At 43.2% G+C, this 18,950-nt stretch overlaps 1 protein-coding gene across 1 annotated transcript in view; it reads left to right on the top strand.

Annotated features, from left to right (window-relative positions):
• Nucleotides 1–1,610: 1,610 nt before the first annotated feature.
• cdk5rap3 (CDK5 regulatory subunit associated protein 3) overlaps nt 1,611–18,950 on the top strand; it is a 29,034-nt gene continuing 11,694 nt past the window's right edge. Inside the window, exons 1-10 of the mRNA XM_043674749.2 lie at nt 1,611–1,681; nt 2,564–2,609; nt 4,371–4,502; nt 5,350–5,450; nt 5,547–5,595; nt 8,851–9,029; nt 13,358–13,494; nt 14,851–14,998; nt 18,047–18,130; nt 18,225–18,318. Of these exons, the coding sequence (XP_043530684.2) occupies nt 1,676–1,681; nt 2,564–2,609; nt 4,371–4,502; nt 5,350–5,450; nt 5,547–5,595; nt 8,851–9,029; nt 13,358–13,494; nt 14,851–14,998; nt 18,047–18,130; nt 18,225–18,318 (976 nt within the window). The 5' untranslated portion in view covers nt 1,611–1,675. The remainder of the gene's footprint in view (nt 1,682–2,563; nt 2,610–4,370; nt 4,503–5,349; nt 5,451–5,546; nt 5,596–8,850; nt 9,030–13,357; nt 13,495–14,850; nt 14,999–18,046; nt 18,131–18,224; nt 18,319–18,950) is intronic.

The raw sequence follows: 18,950 nt of genomic DNA on the forward strand, positions 1-18,950 counted from the left end.
CAAAGTCTTAGGATAAGGGGTAGCAAAATTTAAAATAAAGACAAAGACAAACTATTTCTGTAAAAGGGTCATGATTCTGTGAAATTCACTCAACCTGAGTGCAATGGGTGCTGGAACACTGAGTAAGTTTAAGGAGGAGATAGATTTTAAATTAGTAGTGGGTTGAAGAGTTATGAAGTATGGGCAGGATTTTAGATACAAGATGAGAGAAATTGGGGCAGTATGGTGGCTCAGTGGTTAGCACTGCTACCTCACAGCACCAGGGTCCCAGGTTTGATTCCAGCCTTGGGTGACTATCTGTGTGGAGTTTGTCAATGGCTGTCTTTTATTTCCAGCTGCATTTGTCGCAGTTTTAATTTGGCTTCAAATGATTTCAAATTTCAAAGATGGAGAATAAAAGTTGAGAAATGTTCAATCATTAGGTGCAGCCTAATGTCGACAATGAATGCCAAGTCACACAGCCAATTCTGCTCAGTTTCAGGTTGTCCCTTACTCTTAGGGGTGGCATGGTGGCTCAGTGGTTAGCAGTGCTGTCTCACAGCACGAGGGGCCTAGGTTCAATTCCCACCTCCAGCAACTGTCTGTGTGGAGTTTACACATTCTCCCTGTGTCTGCATGGGTTTTCTCCCACAGTCCAAAGGCGTGCAGATCAGGTGAATTGGCCATGCTAAATTGCCCATAGTGTTAGTTGCATCATTCAGAGGGAAATGGGTCTGGGTGGATTTCTCTTTGGAGGGTCAGTGTGGACTGGTTGGGCCAAAGGGCCTGTTTCCACACTGTAGGGAATCTAATCTAATCCATGGAACAGAGAAGATTAAGAGGTGACCTTATTGAAGCATTCAAAATTATGCTCTACTTTGACAAAGAAGGATATTCTGTTTACTAGTTAGTATGTTAGTAACTAGGGGCCACAGTTTCAAGATTTCAACAATAGTTAGGGGTGAGAAGAAAGAAACCTCTTTATTCAGACAATTGTTAGGATTTGGAAGGCGCTGCCTGGGAGAGTGTTGGAGGTTTCAAAAGACAATTGGATATCTAAGTGGAAGTGATGAAGTTGAAGGGCTGCAGAGATAGGACTAGCTCTTTTGGGAGCCAGTACAGACATAATGGGTTGAACGGCCTCCTTCCTTACTGTAAAATTCTATGAAATTAGAGTTGAGATCAAATGGAAGAGCAGGCTCGATGGGCTAAATCGCCAAATCCCGCTCTTATTTCTAGTTGGTTCCATCACATTAATTTGATGTTCCCCAGCTGCTGAGCTGGGATTCGAACCCGTGTCTCTAGCCCGCGGCCTCTTTGTTTTACACACCTGCCCACCTCACTTTCTATGGCGCTGGCAGCTCCACAAACAAGGAATTAATTTATACTTCCACCCGATTGGTCCATCTAGGAGAACCAGTGCTATTGGCTATAAGGGGCAGCGTCTTTGTGACGTCCACCAATTAACGATGACCGTGCCCTCTCCGTTTGGATAATGAAATCCAATTGGCTCGGTGTTAAGTTATGACTTCGGAGTGGTCACGCGGGCGCATCCTCATATCTGATTGGCCCACTTTGTGCCACTAGCTCAAGCCTGAATGGCTAGTACGGCGGATCGCGTGCGAGTCGTCTATTCTAACACACGTTGTGATTGGGTGCCGTTGCAGGGTTTGTGAGGGGGCAGGGTCTGAGCGAGATGGAGGTGAGTGTGAGAGGGAGGAGGGGAGGATAAACATTAACATCCCAGAGTGAGAGAGAGGGATAGGGATCATAAACACCCCACACTGAGGGGGTGAGGGTGAGGGTGAGGGTGAGGGTGAGGGGAGAACAGACAGAGAAGGGAGAGGGTGATCATAAACATCCCTTTACTGGGGGTGGGGAGGGGAGTGAAGGTTAGGGTTAAGGTGAGGGGGAGGGTCAGTATAAACATCTCTTACTGGGTGTAGGGTTGAGTGAGAAGGGAGGGTGATCATAAACATCCCATACTGAGGGAGGGTATGGGGAGTGAGGGTTAGGGTGAGTGAGAGCGTGATCAAAAACATAAACATCCCTTTACTGAGGGAGAGTGAGTGAGGGTTAGGGTTAAGGTGAGGGGGAGGGACAGAATAAACATCTCTTACTCAGGGTGGGTGGTCATAAACATCCCTTACTGGAGCAGGGGTTTAGGGTGAGAGAGAGAGGTGGGGGGAGGATTAGGGTGAATGACAGGGGTGGGGCACCATAAACATTCCTAACCCCCTCTACCCCGTGTCCCTACCTCCTGTCACAACCCACCACCCACAGCCAATTACCCTGATCAATCCCCTCCCTGCACCCCCTTTCTCCTGCCCTTCCCCCATTTTACAACTCTCTTCCCCCATTCTGTCATTTTCCCTGTCTCTTCCATCTCTTCCTCATCTTTCCACTGTCATTTCGCCCTCCCTTGTCCCTGTTCCTCTCCCCCTGCCCCTCTTTCCCCACCCCCTTTAACCCTCTTTTCCCACCCCATTTAGTCTAATCTTTTCACATCAATGTCTCCTTGCTCCCAGGTATAGAAACACATTATTCCAATTTTCATTGAGTTTTAAAAATATTTTCTTTACAGGACCAAAGGAAATGGCCAATCGATATACAGACAAGCAAACTCTTGGGTAATTGTCTGCATTGGTGATTCATTTTCCAACGAGTTGTACAGGACAGAAGGAGATCTTTTGACCCAACATGTCTGTGCCAATTCTTTGAAATTAGCTTCTGCTCCCCACTGTAATTTTCCACATTTCTGCAAACATTCAAGTATTCAATTCTATTTGGAAGTTATTACTGTATTTATTTCCACAGCCTTGCAGACAGTGTATTCCAGATCGCAAGTTATTCAAAAATAGAATTCTCCTCATTCACCTTTGAGTCTTTTGTGACTGATCTTAAATCTACTTTAAACATATTTTGCTGCTGTTTTTAACTTTAGAAGCCAAGTGGATGTAAGTCTTATTGCAAGTGATAGTCAGGCAGTGTGAAACTTCAGAGAGTGTTTTAAGTGATTTGTAGCAATTGCCCAGAGTCAGCTAAGGAAACTTTCCCTGAGGCACCAGCTATTCTGAATCTGAAGCTGCATCCTGTCTCAAGGTCTGCAGGTCCTCTGTGGATTCAAGCAAGATTATGAGAGAGAGAAATAGAGGCCATTTCTTCAGTGGCTCAGATACCACAAAATTCAACACTGACATTCTATTGCTGTTTTTGCTGTCCACAATGTGGCTCTCATTTTCTCTGTGTGGAAAAGGTGTTTCCTGAAAAGTTGTGACAGTGTCCTTGTGCACAATTGGAATGCAACAGTAAACAGGAAGGAAGATTTAGGGTGTAGGTTTGCTCGCTGAGCTGTAGGTTTGATATCCAGACGTTTCATTACCTGGCTGGGTAACATCATCAGTGGTGACCTCCAAGTGAAGCGAAGCTATTGTCTCCTGTTTTCTATTTATATCTTTCTACAAACCTTCACAAACCTTGCAGGAAGGAAGAGCTGGTGCGTTAGAGTCAGTTTGCTGCAATTTACCATCTTCAGTGTTTGATGCTTAGAATTCTGGGACAGGGGCTTGCAAAGAGTTTAAATATCAATAATCCCTATAAAACAGTTCTTTTAGAAAATCCTAAAAGGTTGTCAATAACATAATCATATTTTTGAAGTATATGTGATAGGTGTTAAGTTTCAGCTTTTAAATGACATTGGAATGAGCTGGTGCTGAATGCACCAACCCAGTCATTTCCCTTCTCTGTTCCCTGATTGCTGTCAGTCTTCACTGTGGGTGCTGAGTGAAGGTTAGGATGACATTGGTGGGGTTGTTGTGGCACTGGGTGAAGGTCATTCCCATTCTCCTCACAGTTGACACCCTGTAGTCAGTTCACAGGAGCATCCAGTACAGTTTGGAAAGACAGATTTGCACACATGTAGCACCTTTCAGAACGTCAGGACATTGTATAACTGCATTACAGCCATTGACGTACTGTTTGAAGCCACTCTAGTGATATAGGAAACACAACAGCCAATTATTCCATAACAAGCTCCCACAAACATGATCTGCTTTTTATTGGTATTGATTGAGGTTTAAATATTGGCCAGGCCTGCAGGGAGAACATTGCTGCTTTTCTTTGAAACAATGCACCTGAAATGACAGATGGGATCTCAGGTTAAAGTCTCATGTAAAAGAAGGCATCTTTGACATTGCAATACACCCTCAATATTGGCCTGGGTTTTGTAGGGCTTCTCATCAAGAAACCATGTATAGGCCAAACCAGAAGGCAGATGAATATATCGACATGCACAACAAATAAAAGAGAATATTAAAATCCCTGTAATTATGTTGTTTCCTGAATGTCTGGAGAGTGTGCTTCACAAGTATTTTGTTTATTGTGTTCCTTAGATTGGCTGGTGGATAGACGGCATTGCAAGCTGAAATGGCAGAATGCGGTGTTGGTAATTCGGGAGAAAATAAACAACGCAATCCAGGATATGCCAGAGAATGAGGAGATCAAACAGCTCCTGTCAGGATCATGTCAGTGCCATTTCTGCAAGTGTCATCCCCGTAGCCTGCATGTGTAAAAAGGATTTGCGATGAACGTTGTAATAGTCCAGAGGCAATGCTCATTAATCAGAGGCAAATTCTGTCCGTTTGGCACTTTGAATAGACTGCAGCACCGAAACAGGCCACAATTTCCACTGAGTCTGTGGCAGTGATTTTGTACCATATGAATCTTCCCATTTGACTTCATATCATCCTCTCAGAGCATTTTTCTGTTCTTTTCCTCCTCATGCCTGTCTAATATCCCCTTAAATATATCAATAATTTTGAGTTTAATTCTGTTCACTCGCAACTCCTTGGCTCATTGGACCTGCTACACTTTGATTTTAAAATTCTCAGCCGCCCTTTCAGTTTGTAATTGTTCTGACTAGTCCCTATCTCTCTAACCTCCTCCTGCATTGCAACTTCTTACAATTGTAAATTCAATCTTTTGAACATTCCCAATTTAATCGCTTTATCATTGACAGTCATGCCTTCAACTGCCTGAGCCCTAAGCTCTAGAGTTCCTCCCTCCAACCTGTTTTGGTTAATATTTGTTCACCTGTCTGAATATCCTGTTCTGTGTTTTAAATTTTTGTGTTATGACACTTCTGTGATGTGTCTTAAGACATGTTGCTATATGAGAGGTCCTATATAAATGTAGGTTGTTAAAGAGTGTGCGTGTGCTGTAGCAGGTTTCACAGCTATCGGGCCCTGAGCCTTCGCCGAGGTTGTGAGTATTTGGTAGACCCAGCATCATCTGATAAAAGTAAGGCCACGTGTGTTTTTGTTGGTATCCCATTTCTTTCCAATTGACTATTAAATGTTCCCTCTCCTGCAGATATCCATTATTTCCATTGCTTGCGAATTGTAGAGATTCTCAGAAGAACAGAAGCTTCTACAAAGAATATTTTTGGTGGTTACTCCTCTCAGCGAATGAAGGTAAACTTGTTTGAAATTTGTTGGTTTTTTTAGGTTTTCTTGCTTTTAAGAAAAAGTCCAAACTAAGCTCCTCTCTGTGTCTTTTTGTTGCTACAGGACTGGCAGGAAATAGTGTGTTTATATGAAAAAGACAATGTCTATCTCGGTAAGGAAGCTGTTTTGCAGAGATTTTACATTATACACATTAAAGGCCAGGTGCTCCTGAAGCTTAGCTGTCTGCTTGGGGCACAGTGGGTAATGCAATAATCTTGGAGTTAGAAGCCCCTTGGTTTGTGCCTCATTCCAGGGAATTCAATCTGTAAGTTCTGTCCTCACTGCAGTGCAGCACTGAGGGTGGGCCGAGCCTGTCTTAGGTGATTTTATTTTTTAATGAGATCCTAAACCAAGGATGTTAAGAATTCCACAGCATTATCTAAGAAAGAAGGAATAGTAGAACATCCAATTATACTCTCAAGCAATACACAAATCAAATAATCTGAAGCATATTGCAGTACACATAAAATTTTTTAAAAATTTCAACCAGCATAACTCCCTGTGTTATGAAAGTTGCTATGTACACTTATCACACTGCAACACCTACTCTGCTGGACCATTCTCATTAATCCGTGACCAGTTTTTATTATAAATGTAGAAAGTTAACACCCTGTTACATGGCAATCTGGGGTGCGTCTAATCTGTGATCTGTTTTAGTCAGGGCCAATTGGCCTCTGACCACCTCCGTAATTGGAGAACATTGGCCACGCGTCACATTATTTCTGAGGCTCCAAAGGAGCAGGTTGCATCTCAGAAATAATCTGAGACACTTGTGTCCCTGGCATCTCTGCTATTGCAAACTCTCCTGTGCACACACGACTCGAGGGAAGTGGGGCAGGAATGTCACAGGACTAGCAATCCAGAACCTCAGGCTAATGACCTCAGACATGAGTTTGAATTCTGCCATGGTAGATAATGAAATTTAACTTCAACAAAAATCTGGAATAAACTAAAGATAACCTAATGATGACTGTATTGCCACTGTTGAATGTCATTAAAAACCCATCTAGTTCCCTTAATGTTCTTTAGGGAAGGAAAAAGGCGTCCTGACCTGTCAGGTCTGTATATGACTCTGGTCCCCCAGCAATGTTATTGACTTTTAAAGCCCTCTGGATAATCAGGAATGGGCAATAAATGCTGCCTAGCCAGAGAAGCTGACATCCTGTGAACAAATGTAAAAAAAACCTGCAGTTGCTAGCAGCTGCCCCACCCTAAGCTGCCTATTTTGCTCTCAGCAGCTCGCTTGCCGAATGGAAATGGGATTGGGAGTCTTAAAATGACAGGAGATGCAAAGTGGAACCTCCACCACCAGAGCTCTTGGGCGTGCCCATGAGATATTGCATTGGGTTTTTTTCTGCTTTGCATGCAGTACATCCAAGATTGCTGTTCACATGCATAACTCAGAGCAAACTTTACCCAAAACTCCCCTGTTTTGAGAAGTGTGTTTCAGGGCAGTGTATGTTTTTTATGAGGATCTGCCTTGAACCACAATTCAGCATTTGATCAGTGCCCTCTTGCAGCAGATAAGCCTACGGTGCAGTGCATACAGCAACGAAGCAGATCAGGAGGAGAAAATGAGGACTGTAGATGCTGGAGATCAGTGTTGAGAGCATGGTGCTGGAAAAGCACAGCAGGTCAGGCAGCATCTGAGGAGCAGGAGAATCGATGTTTCAAGCATAAGCAGGAATGTTCTAATGCTTGAAACATTGACTCTTCTGCTCCTCGGATGATGCCTGACCGGCTGTGCTTCTCCAACACCACACTTTTTGACTCTGATCTCCAGCATCTGCAGTCCTCACTTTCTCCTATTCCCAACAGCTCACCGTCATAACAGGTTCCACATTTTCCTCTCTTTCGGGGTTAAAGAACTTGTTTTCTTTAATTGAATTTATTGTTGTCACCTCTCACTGGGTATCATAGCATCCCAAGTGTGGAATCAGGCTGTTCAGCCCATCAAATCGACACTGACTCTCCAAAGAAAATCCCATTCAGACCCATCTCCTCACCCTGTCCCTGTAATCCTGCATTTCCCGTGGCTAACCCACCTAGCCTGGACACTATGGGCACTTTAGCATGGCCAATCTACTTAACCTGCACATCTTTAGATTGTGGGAGGAAATCTGAGCACCTGGAGGAAACCCACGCAGACATGGGGAGAATGTACAAACTCCACACAGATAATCACCTGAGGCTGGAATCAAACCAGGTACAGTGACTCAGCAGTGTTGACCACTGAGCCACCGTACTACTGGGTAGTGCACAGTTAATCAGCCCAGCTATTCCTGGAGTCATTACAAAAGGTAAAAATTTGAAAAAACAGATTTCCCCAATGTGCTGACTTATAAACTATGGTTGATGGAAATCACAGGGCAGGTGGTTATACTTAATAAGACCAATTGTTTATTACAGATAAATAATCTCCGGCTATTGGTGAACAAGCATGAACCGTTGGCATGTAATTCTTCTACGTAAACTTCTAACTCCTTACAAGCTCTATCTACCTTACACAGACAGTCAAGGAACAAAAAGCAAGTGTTATGACAAGGGAGAACTGAGAAAATTCAGTGTTAACAGGATAAATTGAGAGGGATCTTGTGCTGATCAGAATGTTGCTTCTCGGAGGTCCACCACAACTGGGTCACACCTATACAAGTTCTCTGCCTTGTTAAAAGTGACAGCTTATAACAATTGCTGAAAGAAAAATAAACTGTTTTTCTTCAGTATTAAAGTAGTTTTTGCAGAGAACAGGGACAACTCCTAAACTGGTGGCAGCCTGATGACTTCTCACTGGACTTTTCACAGTCCCAAGCTGGTCCAATACTTGAGAGCCCATTACTTTGTTGTTGGGAGGTGGGGCCTTTATCATTGATTACTGGTCACTAGTCCACGAACCATTCAGCAACTTGATGTTGACTGAATCTCCATTTTTACACACCCTTGGCTGCAGCTCATCCACACCTTCTCCTATGTATTACTTGAATCAGCAGCTGTGTAAACAGTGCTTACAATGAGTGTGAGGTGATCTGCTTTCAGGAACATGCAGTAATCTGTCAATGTTTGGTTTAAAAATATTTTTTTTTCCTCATTTCAGTCCATAATCAAAAATACAGGAAAATAGAAAAGGTACAGTATTTAAATCAGTGATTATCCTTCAATCATGACCCTGAGTATTCGGTTCCTCCACAAGTGGAAATATCTCTGTCGACCTTAAAGACATCTCAGGTCACCCATTCATCTGATTATTTTTTTGATAAGTCTTTCCTCTCAGTTATATATTTTTTTCCTATTGTGTGTTTATAAAGTTTCCCTTTAAGTATGATGCGCATTCTTACAGAAGTGTGCTTTCTGTATTTTTTTTAAATAACAGCTGAACTCTCCAGTTTACTTGTGCGAAACGTAAATTATGAAATTCCATCTTTGAAGAAGCAGATTAGTAAGTGCCAACAGTTACAGCAGGAGTACAGCCGCAAGGAGCTGGAGTACATCAACAATGCTGCTGCTTTACGGGACAGGTTCTTTACTTCCTGCAAGCAGTTTGGAATAAAGGTGGGTCAGCAAGTGTTGTTCTCTTGACACATCATATAATTCTAGCAAAACAGTAACCAAACATCGGGAGAAGGGAATGTTTAGGTGTGACAAGAGAATGCTGAAGAAACTGGCAGCATCTGTGGAAAGAAAAACCAAGTTAACGTTTCAATATGACTCTTGTTCAGAACGAGGTCTGTATTCCTTTATGAAGGAAGCTATAGATGCTCAGCCATGTTGAAGTGAGCTATAAGTGTGTTCACTTTGAAGCTGGGTTATAGCATAGAATTCTGGCTTTGCTTGACCTACGGTTAATTTAGAAGAAGGAAACTCTCTCTCACATGCTCTTAAAGAAGGACTCTGAAAAGTCCTGACATCAGGAAACACCAGTTCTGCCTTTCTCTTTGCCCATCTGGTCTCCATTCCATATATTGCCACAGGGCAGGGTAACATGGGGTATAGGATTTCTCCATCCTGTCATTGCTAGGCATGGCTTGCAGATGGCTGCAATCATGGAACAACATGAGCTTTCCACAAAAACTGTTTCCCACCACCCCCCCCCCCCCCCCCGGCCAGGGAATAGGAGTCACAGCTGTGGGATCAGAGATTGGCCATTTACAAACAATCACATGGTATACAACAAGGCTGAGCTGAGGACAAAGATCGTAACTCAGGGGTTTGTAATCTCTGGAATTCTCTACCACAGTGGCTGTGGATACTCTATAATTAAGTATGATCAAGACTAAGACTAGTTATAAAGTTAATTGAAGGATATGGAGATAGTGCAGGAAGTGGAGGTGATAGGTGATCCATCATCTAATTGAATATTGCAACAGGCTCAGGGCACTACATGGCCAAATGCACCTGTTTCTTATGTCCTTCTGTTGTGATTTAAACATTTTTCATTAAGTAATCTCTGTCAGATCATCAGCCTGTTCTGTTCTGTACTTGCTGTTACCACTGGAGAGAGGTCCTGTAGGTTGGAACGTTGAACATTTTGGCCTTGACGATCATTCAGTTCAGTATTGTGGAGCTCTGTGATCCACACAGAGATACACAGCATTCAGGTAACCAACCAAGAGACACTCGTTGCTCACCCAAGCTAAATCAGTTGCATTTTTGGTGTGATTTCAGTCACAGGGTGCAAGTCAACGATACCTTGATGCTAGGGGGGTCACGTGTTTGAACCTTTGAATCTCATCTAGATCATACTTTGCACGTTGTGCTTCAGCCTGGTGCTGGCAAAAGGAGCACTTCAAAAATATCAAAAAACAAAATTATTCACACAGCCCATCATGTCTGTGCTCGCTCTCCAAAAGACTTGTTTATACCATCAACGCCCCCCCCAACTCTATCCCCAAGTCTCCGAGCCCCTCATCCCTGGTACCACTAATAAATTTACTTCTGTATTTTCTCCACAGTCTTAACATACATTTAGAAACGTGGTGGTCCAGAATTTTGATTAATATTCCAGTTGGGCTGAGCAGTGAGTTTTAAAATTCTGGCTTTGTTACTTTTGTATTCTGTAGCTCTGTTTACAACATGCCTTTCCCAGAGAGTGGTGAGAATGTGGAATGGTTGACTTGAACAGCAACATTACATTTAACGTAAAATTGGTCATACGAGCATATGGATTAGGAATGGAGGAGACCACTCTGCCCCACCATTCAGCACAGTCATGAATCATCTGATTACTCCACATTCCCGTCCACAATGGATAACCTTTCACACATGCTCATTAAGAATTTGTCTACCTCCGCCTTAAACAGTTTTAACAACTAGGCTTCCACCACCTTTTGAGGAAAAGTTCCCAAGACTCTCAACCATATGTCATAGAGTCATGGAGATGTACAGCATGGACACAGACCCTTCGGTCCAACTCATCCATGCCGACCAGATATCCCAACCCAATCTAGTTCCACCTGCCAGCACCAGGCCTATATCCCTCCAAACTTCCTAATCATATACCCATCCAAATGCCTCTTAAATGTTGCAATTGTACCAGCCTCCACCACTTCCTCTGGCAGCTGATTCCATACACGCACCACCCTCTGTGTGAAAATGTTGTACCTTAGGTCTCTTTTATATCTTTCCCCTCTCACCCTAAACCTACGCCCTCTAGTTCTGGACTCCCCCACCCCAGGGAAGAAACTTTGTCTATTTACCCTATCCATGCCCCTCATGATTTTGTAAACCTCCATAAGGTCACCCCTCAGCCTCCGACACTCCAGGGAAAATAGCCCTAGCCTACTCAAACTCTCCCTATAGCTCAAATCCTCCAACCCTGGCAACATACATGTAAATCTTTTCTGAGCCCTTTCAAGTTTCACAACATCCTTCCAATAGGAAGGAGACCAGAATTGCACATAATATCCCAACAGTGGCCTAACCAATGTCCTGTACAGCCGCAACATGACCTCCCAACTCCTGTACTCAATACTCTGACTAATAAAGGAAAGCATACCAAATGCCGCCTTCACTATCCTATCTACCTGCGACTCCACTTTCAAGGAGCTATGAACCTGCACTCCAAGGTCTCTTTGTTCAGCAACATTCCTTAGGACCTGACCATTGAGTGTATAAGTCCTCCTAAGATCTGCTTTCCCAAAATGCAGCACCTCGCATTTATCTAAATTAAACCCCATCTGATCAAGATCCCATTGTAATCCTCCTGAGGTAACTTTCTTTGCTGTCCACTACGCCTCCAATTTTGGTGTCATCTGCAAACTTACTAACTATACCTCCTATGTTCATATCCAGATCATTTATATAAAAAAACCCTCAGTTCATCTCTGTCTTAAATGGCTGACCCCCTTATTTTTTAACAATGACCCCCTAGTTTAGAATCTCTCACCAGAGGAAACACTCTTCACATCCCACTGGTCAGGACTGCTCAGGACCTTGTATATTTCCATCAAGTTGCCTCCTACTCTTCTGAGGATTCAGGCCTAGTCTCTCCCAAGGTTCCTTATAAAATAATCTGTTCCATTCCAGGTATTAATCTAGTAAACCTTTAAACTGTATCCATTATATTTGTGTTCTTCCTTAAATAAGGCGACCAATCTAGTACACTGTCGCTACTTAACCGGCTGATAATCAAGCCCCACTGTTCTGCAAATCTTCACAAAATGTATAAAATCCCAATTAGAACATGAACGTGACCAATTTGACTGCTATTCAGAACAAAAAAATTCACACCAGGTTTTGTCATTATTGTCATATACTTAATTTTAACAAAAAAATTCTAATCTATTATGATACAACTTCAACTACATAACTCCCAAATGAGCACATATTAAGACAGACAAAAGGATTTGACACACGTACTACTGGCTGATCCAATTTCCTGCCTTTAACTTCATCACCCTTGACCTCTTTATCTAACAGAGCTTTGTCTAACTCAGTCTCGATTAAATTCAATGCAGCCTCCATTGCTGGCTATAGAGAATTTCACAGCGATGACTCTCTGATAGAAAAATAATTTTCCTCTGTCTTAAAAGGGAAATATCTTAATTTTAAACTGTTTACATAATAATTCATTAACTTGTCAAACCACCTTCAAAATTGTACCTCGAGAAACCCTCAATTTATTAAAAAGGAACCTGAATCTGTAACTCCAAGATGACAGGCCAGGTGCTGGTGAGTGGATTCTGGATCATTGGTGCTGGAAGAGCACAGCAGTTCAGGCAACATCCAAGGAGCAGCGAAATTGACGTTTCGGGTAAAAGCCCTTCATCAGAAATAAAGGCAGAGAACCTGAAGTGTGGAGAGATAAGCTAGAGGAGGGTGGGGGTAGGGAGAAAGTAGCATAGAGTACAATGGGTGAGTGGGGGAGGGGATGAAGGTGATAGGTCAGGGAGGAGAGGGTGGAGTGGATAGGTGGAAAAGGAGATAGGCAGGTAGGACAAGTCCGGACAAGTCATGGGGACAGTGCTGAGCTGGAAGTTTGGAACTAGGGTGAGGTGGGGGAAGGGGAAATGAGGAAGCTGTTGAAGTCCACCTTGATGCCCTGGGGTTGAAGTGTTCTGAGGCGGAAGATGAGGCGTTCTTCCTCCAGGCGTCTGGTGGTGAGGGGGTGGCGGTGAAGGAGGCCCAGGACCTCCATGTCCTCGGCAGAGTGGGAGGGGTGCTAGAATGGACAGTTTGTTTATCCAGCTGGCACAGACATGATTGGCTGAATGGCCTGTTACCGTGCTGTAACTTTTCTAAGGTCTAATCATGTACCCCAGATCAGTGTTCGTGCTCCCCTTTTAAAGGCGAGAAATTAACTTGCCTGCCAATGTAACGCAAGGTGAGTGGATCATTCTGCCCTGGTTATCAATGACTGAAGTTTCTGTCTCACTGACCAGGGTAATGATGTCCACCAGGAGCTGCTATCTCTCTGCAATGACCTCCCATCTGGCCTTGACGGTATGGCTGAGGGGACCAGTGATCTTACTGATGCCCTGGAGCTGTACGAAGCCTGTGTGGAGTTTGTGTGTGGCAGGTAAGAATGTGGCAGGAAGCACTCTAACTGGAATATTCAGTTGAGTTTTGTTCAAAATGAATGAACAGGAATTACTCTGTAATCACCAAGTTCAGTTTGTCTTTGACCCCATCCTTGTTTTGGGCAAGGGGCTATGATATGAAACATTGCCAAGACTGCAGCTGCATGCTTCTGCCACCAGGTGGGGTTCCTAAGCTGCTGATTTCCTATATCCCCTTAACACTGTGCAGCCTGAGGGCACTTGAACATGGGGCCATAACCTTAAAATTACAGCCACGCTATTTAGGGGTGATATTGGGGACGTCTTCACCCAAGAGGTGATGAAAATGGGGAAATCTCTTCCCCCAAAAATGCTTTGGAGCCTGGAATCAATCCACCCTAACCTGCACATCCCTGGGCTATTTAGCACAGCCAGTCCATCCTGACCTGAACAACCCTGGACACTACGGGGCAACTTAGCACGGCCATTTCATCCTGACCTGCACATCCCTGGACACTATGGGACAATTTAGCACGGCCATTTCATCCTGACCTTCACATCCCTGGACTGTGGGAGGAAACCCACACTGACACAGGGAGAATGTGCAAACCCCACACAGACAGACACCTGACGGTGAAATTAAACCAGGGTCCCTGGTGCTGTGAGGCAGCAGTGCTAACCACTGAGTTACAGGGCTGTCCCAAAAGTCCCGGTGTGGATCCTCTCAGAGAATGGTGAGAATATGGAGCTTACCATCACAGAGACTGTTTGAAATGAGAAGGAGAGAAGGGAAAATTAGACAAACAGTGGGGAAGGGAATCAAGGAGTACGATCAATTTAGATGAAGAAAATGAGCAAATGCTCAATAGGATAGACCCCAGCACAGACTGGTTGGGCTGAATGGCCTGTTTCTGTATCATATATCCAATATAATCCTGCAAGCCATCCCGGGCTGCTGAAGCATGCCTGGTGGAAGTTCACGGGATCCACAGCACAAGACACCTGAGCTGTGTCTTGATGCTGAGATAATTGAGGAAGAGAGTGCAGCATGTGAAAGGGGAGGTGATGTACTTACCTTCAGAAGACCCTGTAAATTCATTGAATTGTATACAGTCAGTGTATACGGTGACACCAAAATGACTAATTGCTCTCTTTTTAAATGTATTGTTAAATGCACCAATGTCAGACTGTTCAAAATGTACTTTAAACAGGTGTTTCCTTTTGTTGTAAATTGAGGGGCAGGATAGGGCCAGTTGCTCCAACATGCCTGTCCCACACCCTCATCTGCTCTTTTCCCTCCTCACTCGCCCTCCCTCCACAACCCGTACTCGCCTGTGTTTAGCTGCTGACTAATTCCAGTGTGTTGTGCATGACAGTGTCTCAGAGCCAATTGCTCCCTTACTGAAACACATTCAACTGAAAGGAAACACAACTGTCTACGAGTGGAGAACTGGACAGGCGCCTTCAGCGATTGAGCGGCCAGCTAACATGGTGATTCAACAACCAACAGAGTCCTCAGACACGGTGAGTGTAATTGGAACGAGCCTACTCTTCCCAACTCGGAGATTCCTTTTAGCAAATGCTGTCCTTGGGACCACACCAGGGTCACTGTATGCAGCTCAGTACAGCATTATCTGAGGTAGAGATCAGTGAGTCAAAAGCAAATAACTTAAACACATTGGAACACAAATCAGTAAATCCATTTACTATTAGCCCAGATAATTTTTTTTTGTTTTAACACAGCATTTGCAGAGTTTTAAGAAACATTCTAAAAGTTTACATGTGAAAAAACTCAAGACTTTGGTGATTTATAGACATCCCATGACTTTGAGTCCATCTGATCTCATAATATTCAGAACAGTGTCAGCCAGTTTTGCTCAAGATTTGGTTCCATTGATGCTGGAACTTACGATGAAACAAGTTAGAGGCAAAAGTAGACCATTCAGCCCCTCTAACCTGTTCCACGGTTCACTAAGACCTGTTTGTGTTTTAAATTGTACACTCCCATCCACCCTCTGCCTTTCAAGAAACTGTCTACCTCTGCCTTAAAAGTATTCAGTGACCCTGTCCTCCACCCTTTCGGGGGCTGGGTGTTCGAATGTTGCACAACAATCTGAGAGAACAGAAATCTCATTTCCGTCCTAAAAAAGGCAACCCTTAATTGTAAAACCGTGCCCTCCAGTTGAATCACAAGAGGAACCATTCTTTTCATCTCCGTCTTGACAAGACCATTGAGGATCTTAGACACTTCACATAAGTCAACTCTCACTCTCCTCTAAACCCCAGGAGAAGCAAGCCCAGCCTGTCCAACATAACTCAGTAACTCCAGACACTAATCTAGGAATCCTCATCTAAGCTGCTTCCAATGTACTTTCATCCTTAAATAAGGGGGTCAAAACTGCATTTAGTGTTCGGGATGTGGTCTCACCAATACCCTGTATAACTGACACACAATAGCCTTACTTTCATGTTACTTTCTGTTTATTATGAAGAATTACATCTATTTGCCTCCCGAATTATATTCTGTATCTTATTAAATTCTTAACAATTTATGCACCAGAATGCCTAAATCCCTCTGCACCTTCCAATTCTGCAGTCTTTCTCCATTTCAGTACAGCTCTGCTTTTTTTTAATCAAAATGGAAAACTTCACATTTTCCCACGTTATATTCCATCTGCCAGGCTTTTCCCACTCACTCAACCCTATCTATATCTAGCTGCAACTTTCTTATGTCTTCTTCACAAAATACTTTCCAATATAATCTTGGTGTCATCTGCAAGTTTAGCCACCCTGTCTTTATTCCTCTTACCTCAGTCCTTGATGTAAATTATAAGAACCTGAGGCCCCATCACAGACCGCTGTGGGACTCCATTTGATACATCCTGCCAATCAAACAAAGACTGATTTAATACATATTCTCTGCCAGCCAGTCAATGTTCTATCCAGGTCAATATGTTACCCTCTGCACCAGGAGCTTTAATTTTTTTGCGGTAACCTTTTGATGTGGCACCTTGTGAAATGCTCTGTGGAAATCCAAGTACATGCTGTCTACAGGATCTTCATTAACCATAATGCACGTCACTCCTTCAAAAATAACTCCAAGAAATTGTTTTAATGTGTTTACCTTTGGTGAAAGTATGTCAAATCTCCCTGAGTTTTTCTAAGAGTGCAGCTATGATCTCTCTCATGATCGATTCCAACACCTTCCCCAAGCCAGACATCAACTGGCCTGTAATTTCTTGTTTCTAGAATAGAATAGAATATCCTTTTATTGTCACAAGTCTGGAAGTACAGGCGTGCGTGAAGGTTTACACTGTCACCCCACATGGCACCATTTTATGGACAAAGTACCCAGGCACTGATACAAAATACAGAAATAAAGGAAAAAGAAAGGGAAAAATGTTATTTTTCTTATAGTTATTCAGAGTATAAGTTAGAAAAATGAGAATTAAGTTAAAAAGATAAGCATTATTGATTTTCCATAAGGAACCTGTGGAACGTCAGGGCTGGGGGCTTCCACACATGGTCTGCCCGGGCTCACAAGCTGCTGACCGCCCGCACAGACCCCAGTCCAACACCCGTCCCCCGCTCTGCCCGGGCCACCCTCCCCCACTCTCCCTGGGCCTCCATCCCCTGGGCCATCCTGTGTTGCTCAGGCCTCCAGCCGCCATACCTCGGGGAAAACACCAAAAGGGGGAAACAAAGAGAAGAAAATGGGAAATGAGCAGAAGGAGCAGAGGAGTGCTGGTTGGAGCATCCTACTCCGGCACCACCTTGACCGTACAGATCATTCTTAACCCCTCTACATCCCTCACTCCTTGAATGAGGATTTTATACTTTCCAGTCCAATGGAAGCTTACTTGAGTCTAGGAAATTTTGTACAATTATATGTATTTTCCTTAAGTTTGATGCTTTCCTTTACTCGGAGTAATTGTTCTCCTTGATCCATCAGAATGTCTATGATTCATCCGACAGTTCATAAACTTTGAACATTTTGGGTATGTTTGCCCTGGATCACTGTTATCCAGAAAGTGCCACACGCTGCAGCCTTGATGCTCATTTGACCTCACGTGAACTGCCGCTCCTGATGAGTTTTAGTTATTTAATGATATTATTCACTCACTTGAATCGCATTTTATTTAATTAATTATCTTTACCACTATTATGTGTAATATGTTAAAATTTAGGAGAAGTCGAAACCTTAACTACTTCCCAGAGATTCACCAAATGACTTTCTCCTTTCCTTGGAATAGAACTAGGACCAATTTCGACCAGCTAAAATGAATCTAACTCAGTCTCTGACTGCCTGCCTGCCATGGGATTTTTCTCTTGTCTGCTTCATAGGTTTGGATTGAATTGGAGTCTGGTTCTTTCTTGTCCAGTCAGTACAATGTGAGGCTAATGCCAGGAGTTTGCCAGAGTCTGAGATGCACTTCAGTAAATCCTGCCTTACATTATCTTGGATGTCCTGTGAATTACTCTGACTGGTTAAGGAATATGAGTAACTAAGCTGATCTTTGTTGCATTATCTGGTTATTTTCAGTAAGAGAAGTGCTTTCTACTGTGTTTCAGATTGACTGGGGAGATGATGGGGTGTCTGGAATGGATCAGTCAGGTGATATCGATTGGGGAATCACAGTAGAAGACAATGCTGAGGTGAATCATTATTGCAGTGCTCCTCTCTCAGATTCTCCTGTCCTAATGTTTGTTCTGCTGGTTTTAGTGTGTTTTATTTTGTACCTTCTCCAAGGTGAACAGCGAGGAGCATGGTGCTGACATGATCGACTGGGGAGATGATACAACTGCTGCTGTGGAAATCAATATCGTGGAGTCTGGTGCTGAAGGTAACCTCGTATATACATGATTTGGAGATGCCGGTGTTGGACTGCGGTGTACAAAGTTAAAAATCACACAACCACAGGTTATAATCCAACAGGTTTTATTTGGAAGCACTAGCTTTCGGAGCGCTGCTCCTTCATCAGGTGGTTGTTGAATATAAGATTATAGGACACAGAATTTATAGCAAAAGTTTACAGTGTGATGTAACTGAAATTATATATTGAAAATGCCTGGATTGTTTGTTAAGTCTATCATCTATTAGAATGACCATGTTGGTTTCAGTTCTTTCATATGTAAATCTCAGAACTTTCTTAAAATTACATTCTCAAGTGAACTTTAACAATAGGTGTCATGTCGGCCCAGATAATGCATTGAAGGTGTGAGGTGCCCTGTGTGAGGCTGTCTGTGCCCCAATGTTCAGACTGATTCTAATCTAAAAAAGGGATTTACAGAATCTTACATGGATTCATGCAGTTTTTGAGCAAAGTAAAATGTAATTGCACAAGTACAAATTCACCCCACAAACGTATATGTGTATGTGTGTGCTGGAAGGTATGAGTGTCTGTGTTAGAGAGTGTGTAGATGTGTGTGAGTGTAAAGGGCTATAAGTCTGAGAGGGTGTATGTGTGAGCGTATG

This window comes from Chiloscyllium plagiosum, unplaced genomic scaffold (genome assembly GCF_037043375.1).
Source record: "Chiloscyllium plagiosum isolate Xiang-an unplaced genomic scaffold, Cpla_swu_hap1 HiC_scaffold_32, whole genome shotgun sequence".
Taxonomy (NCBI): Eukaryota; Metazoa; Chordata; class Chondrichthyes; order Orectolobiformes; family Hemiscylliidae; genus Chiloscyllium; species Chiloscyllium plagiosum.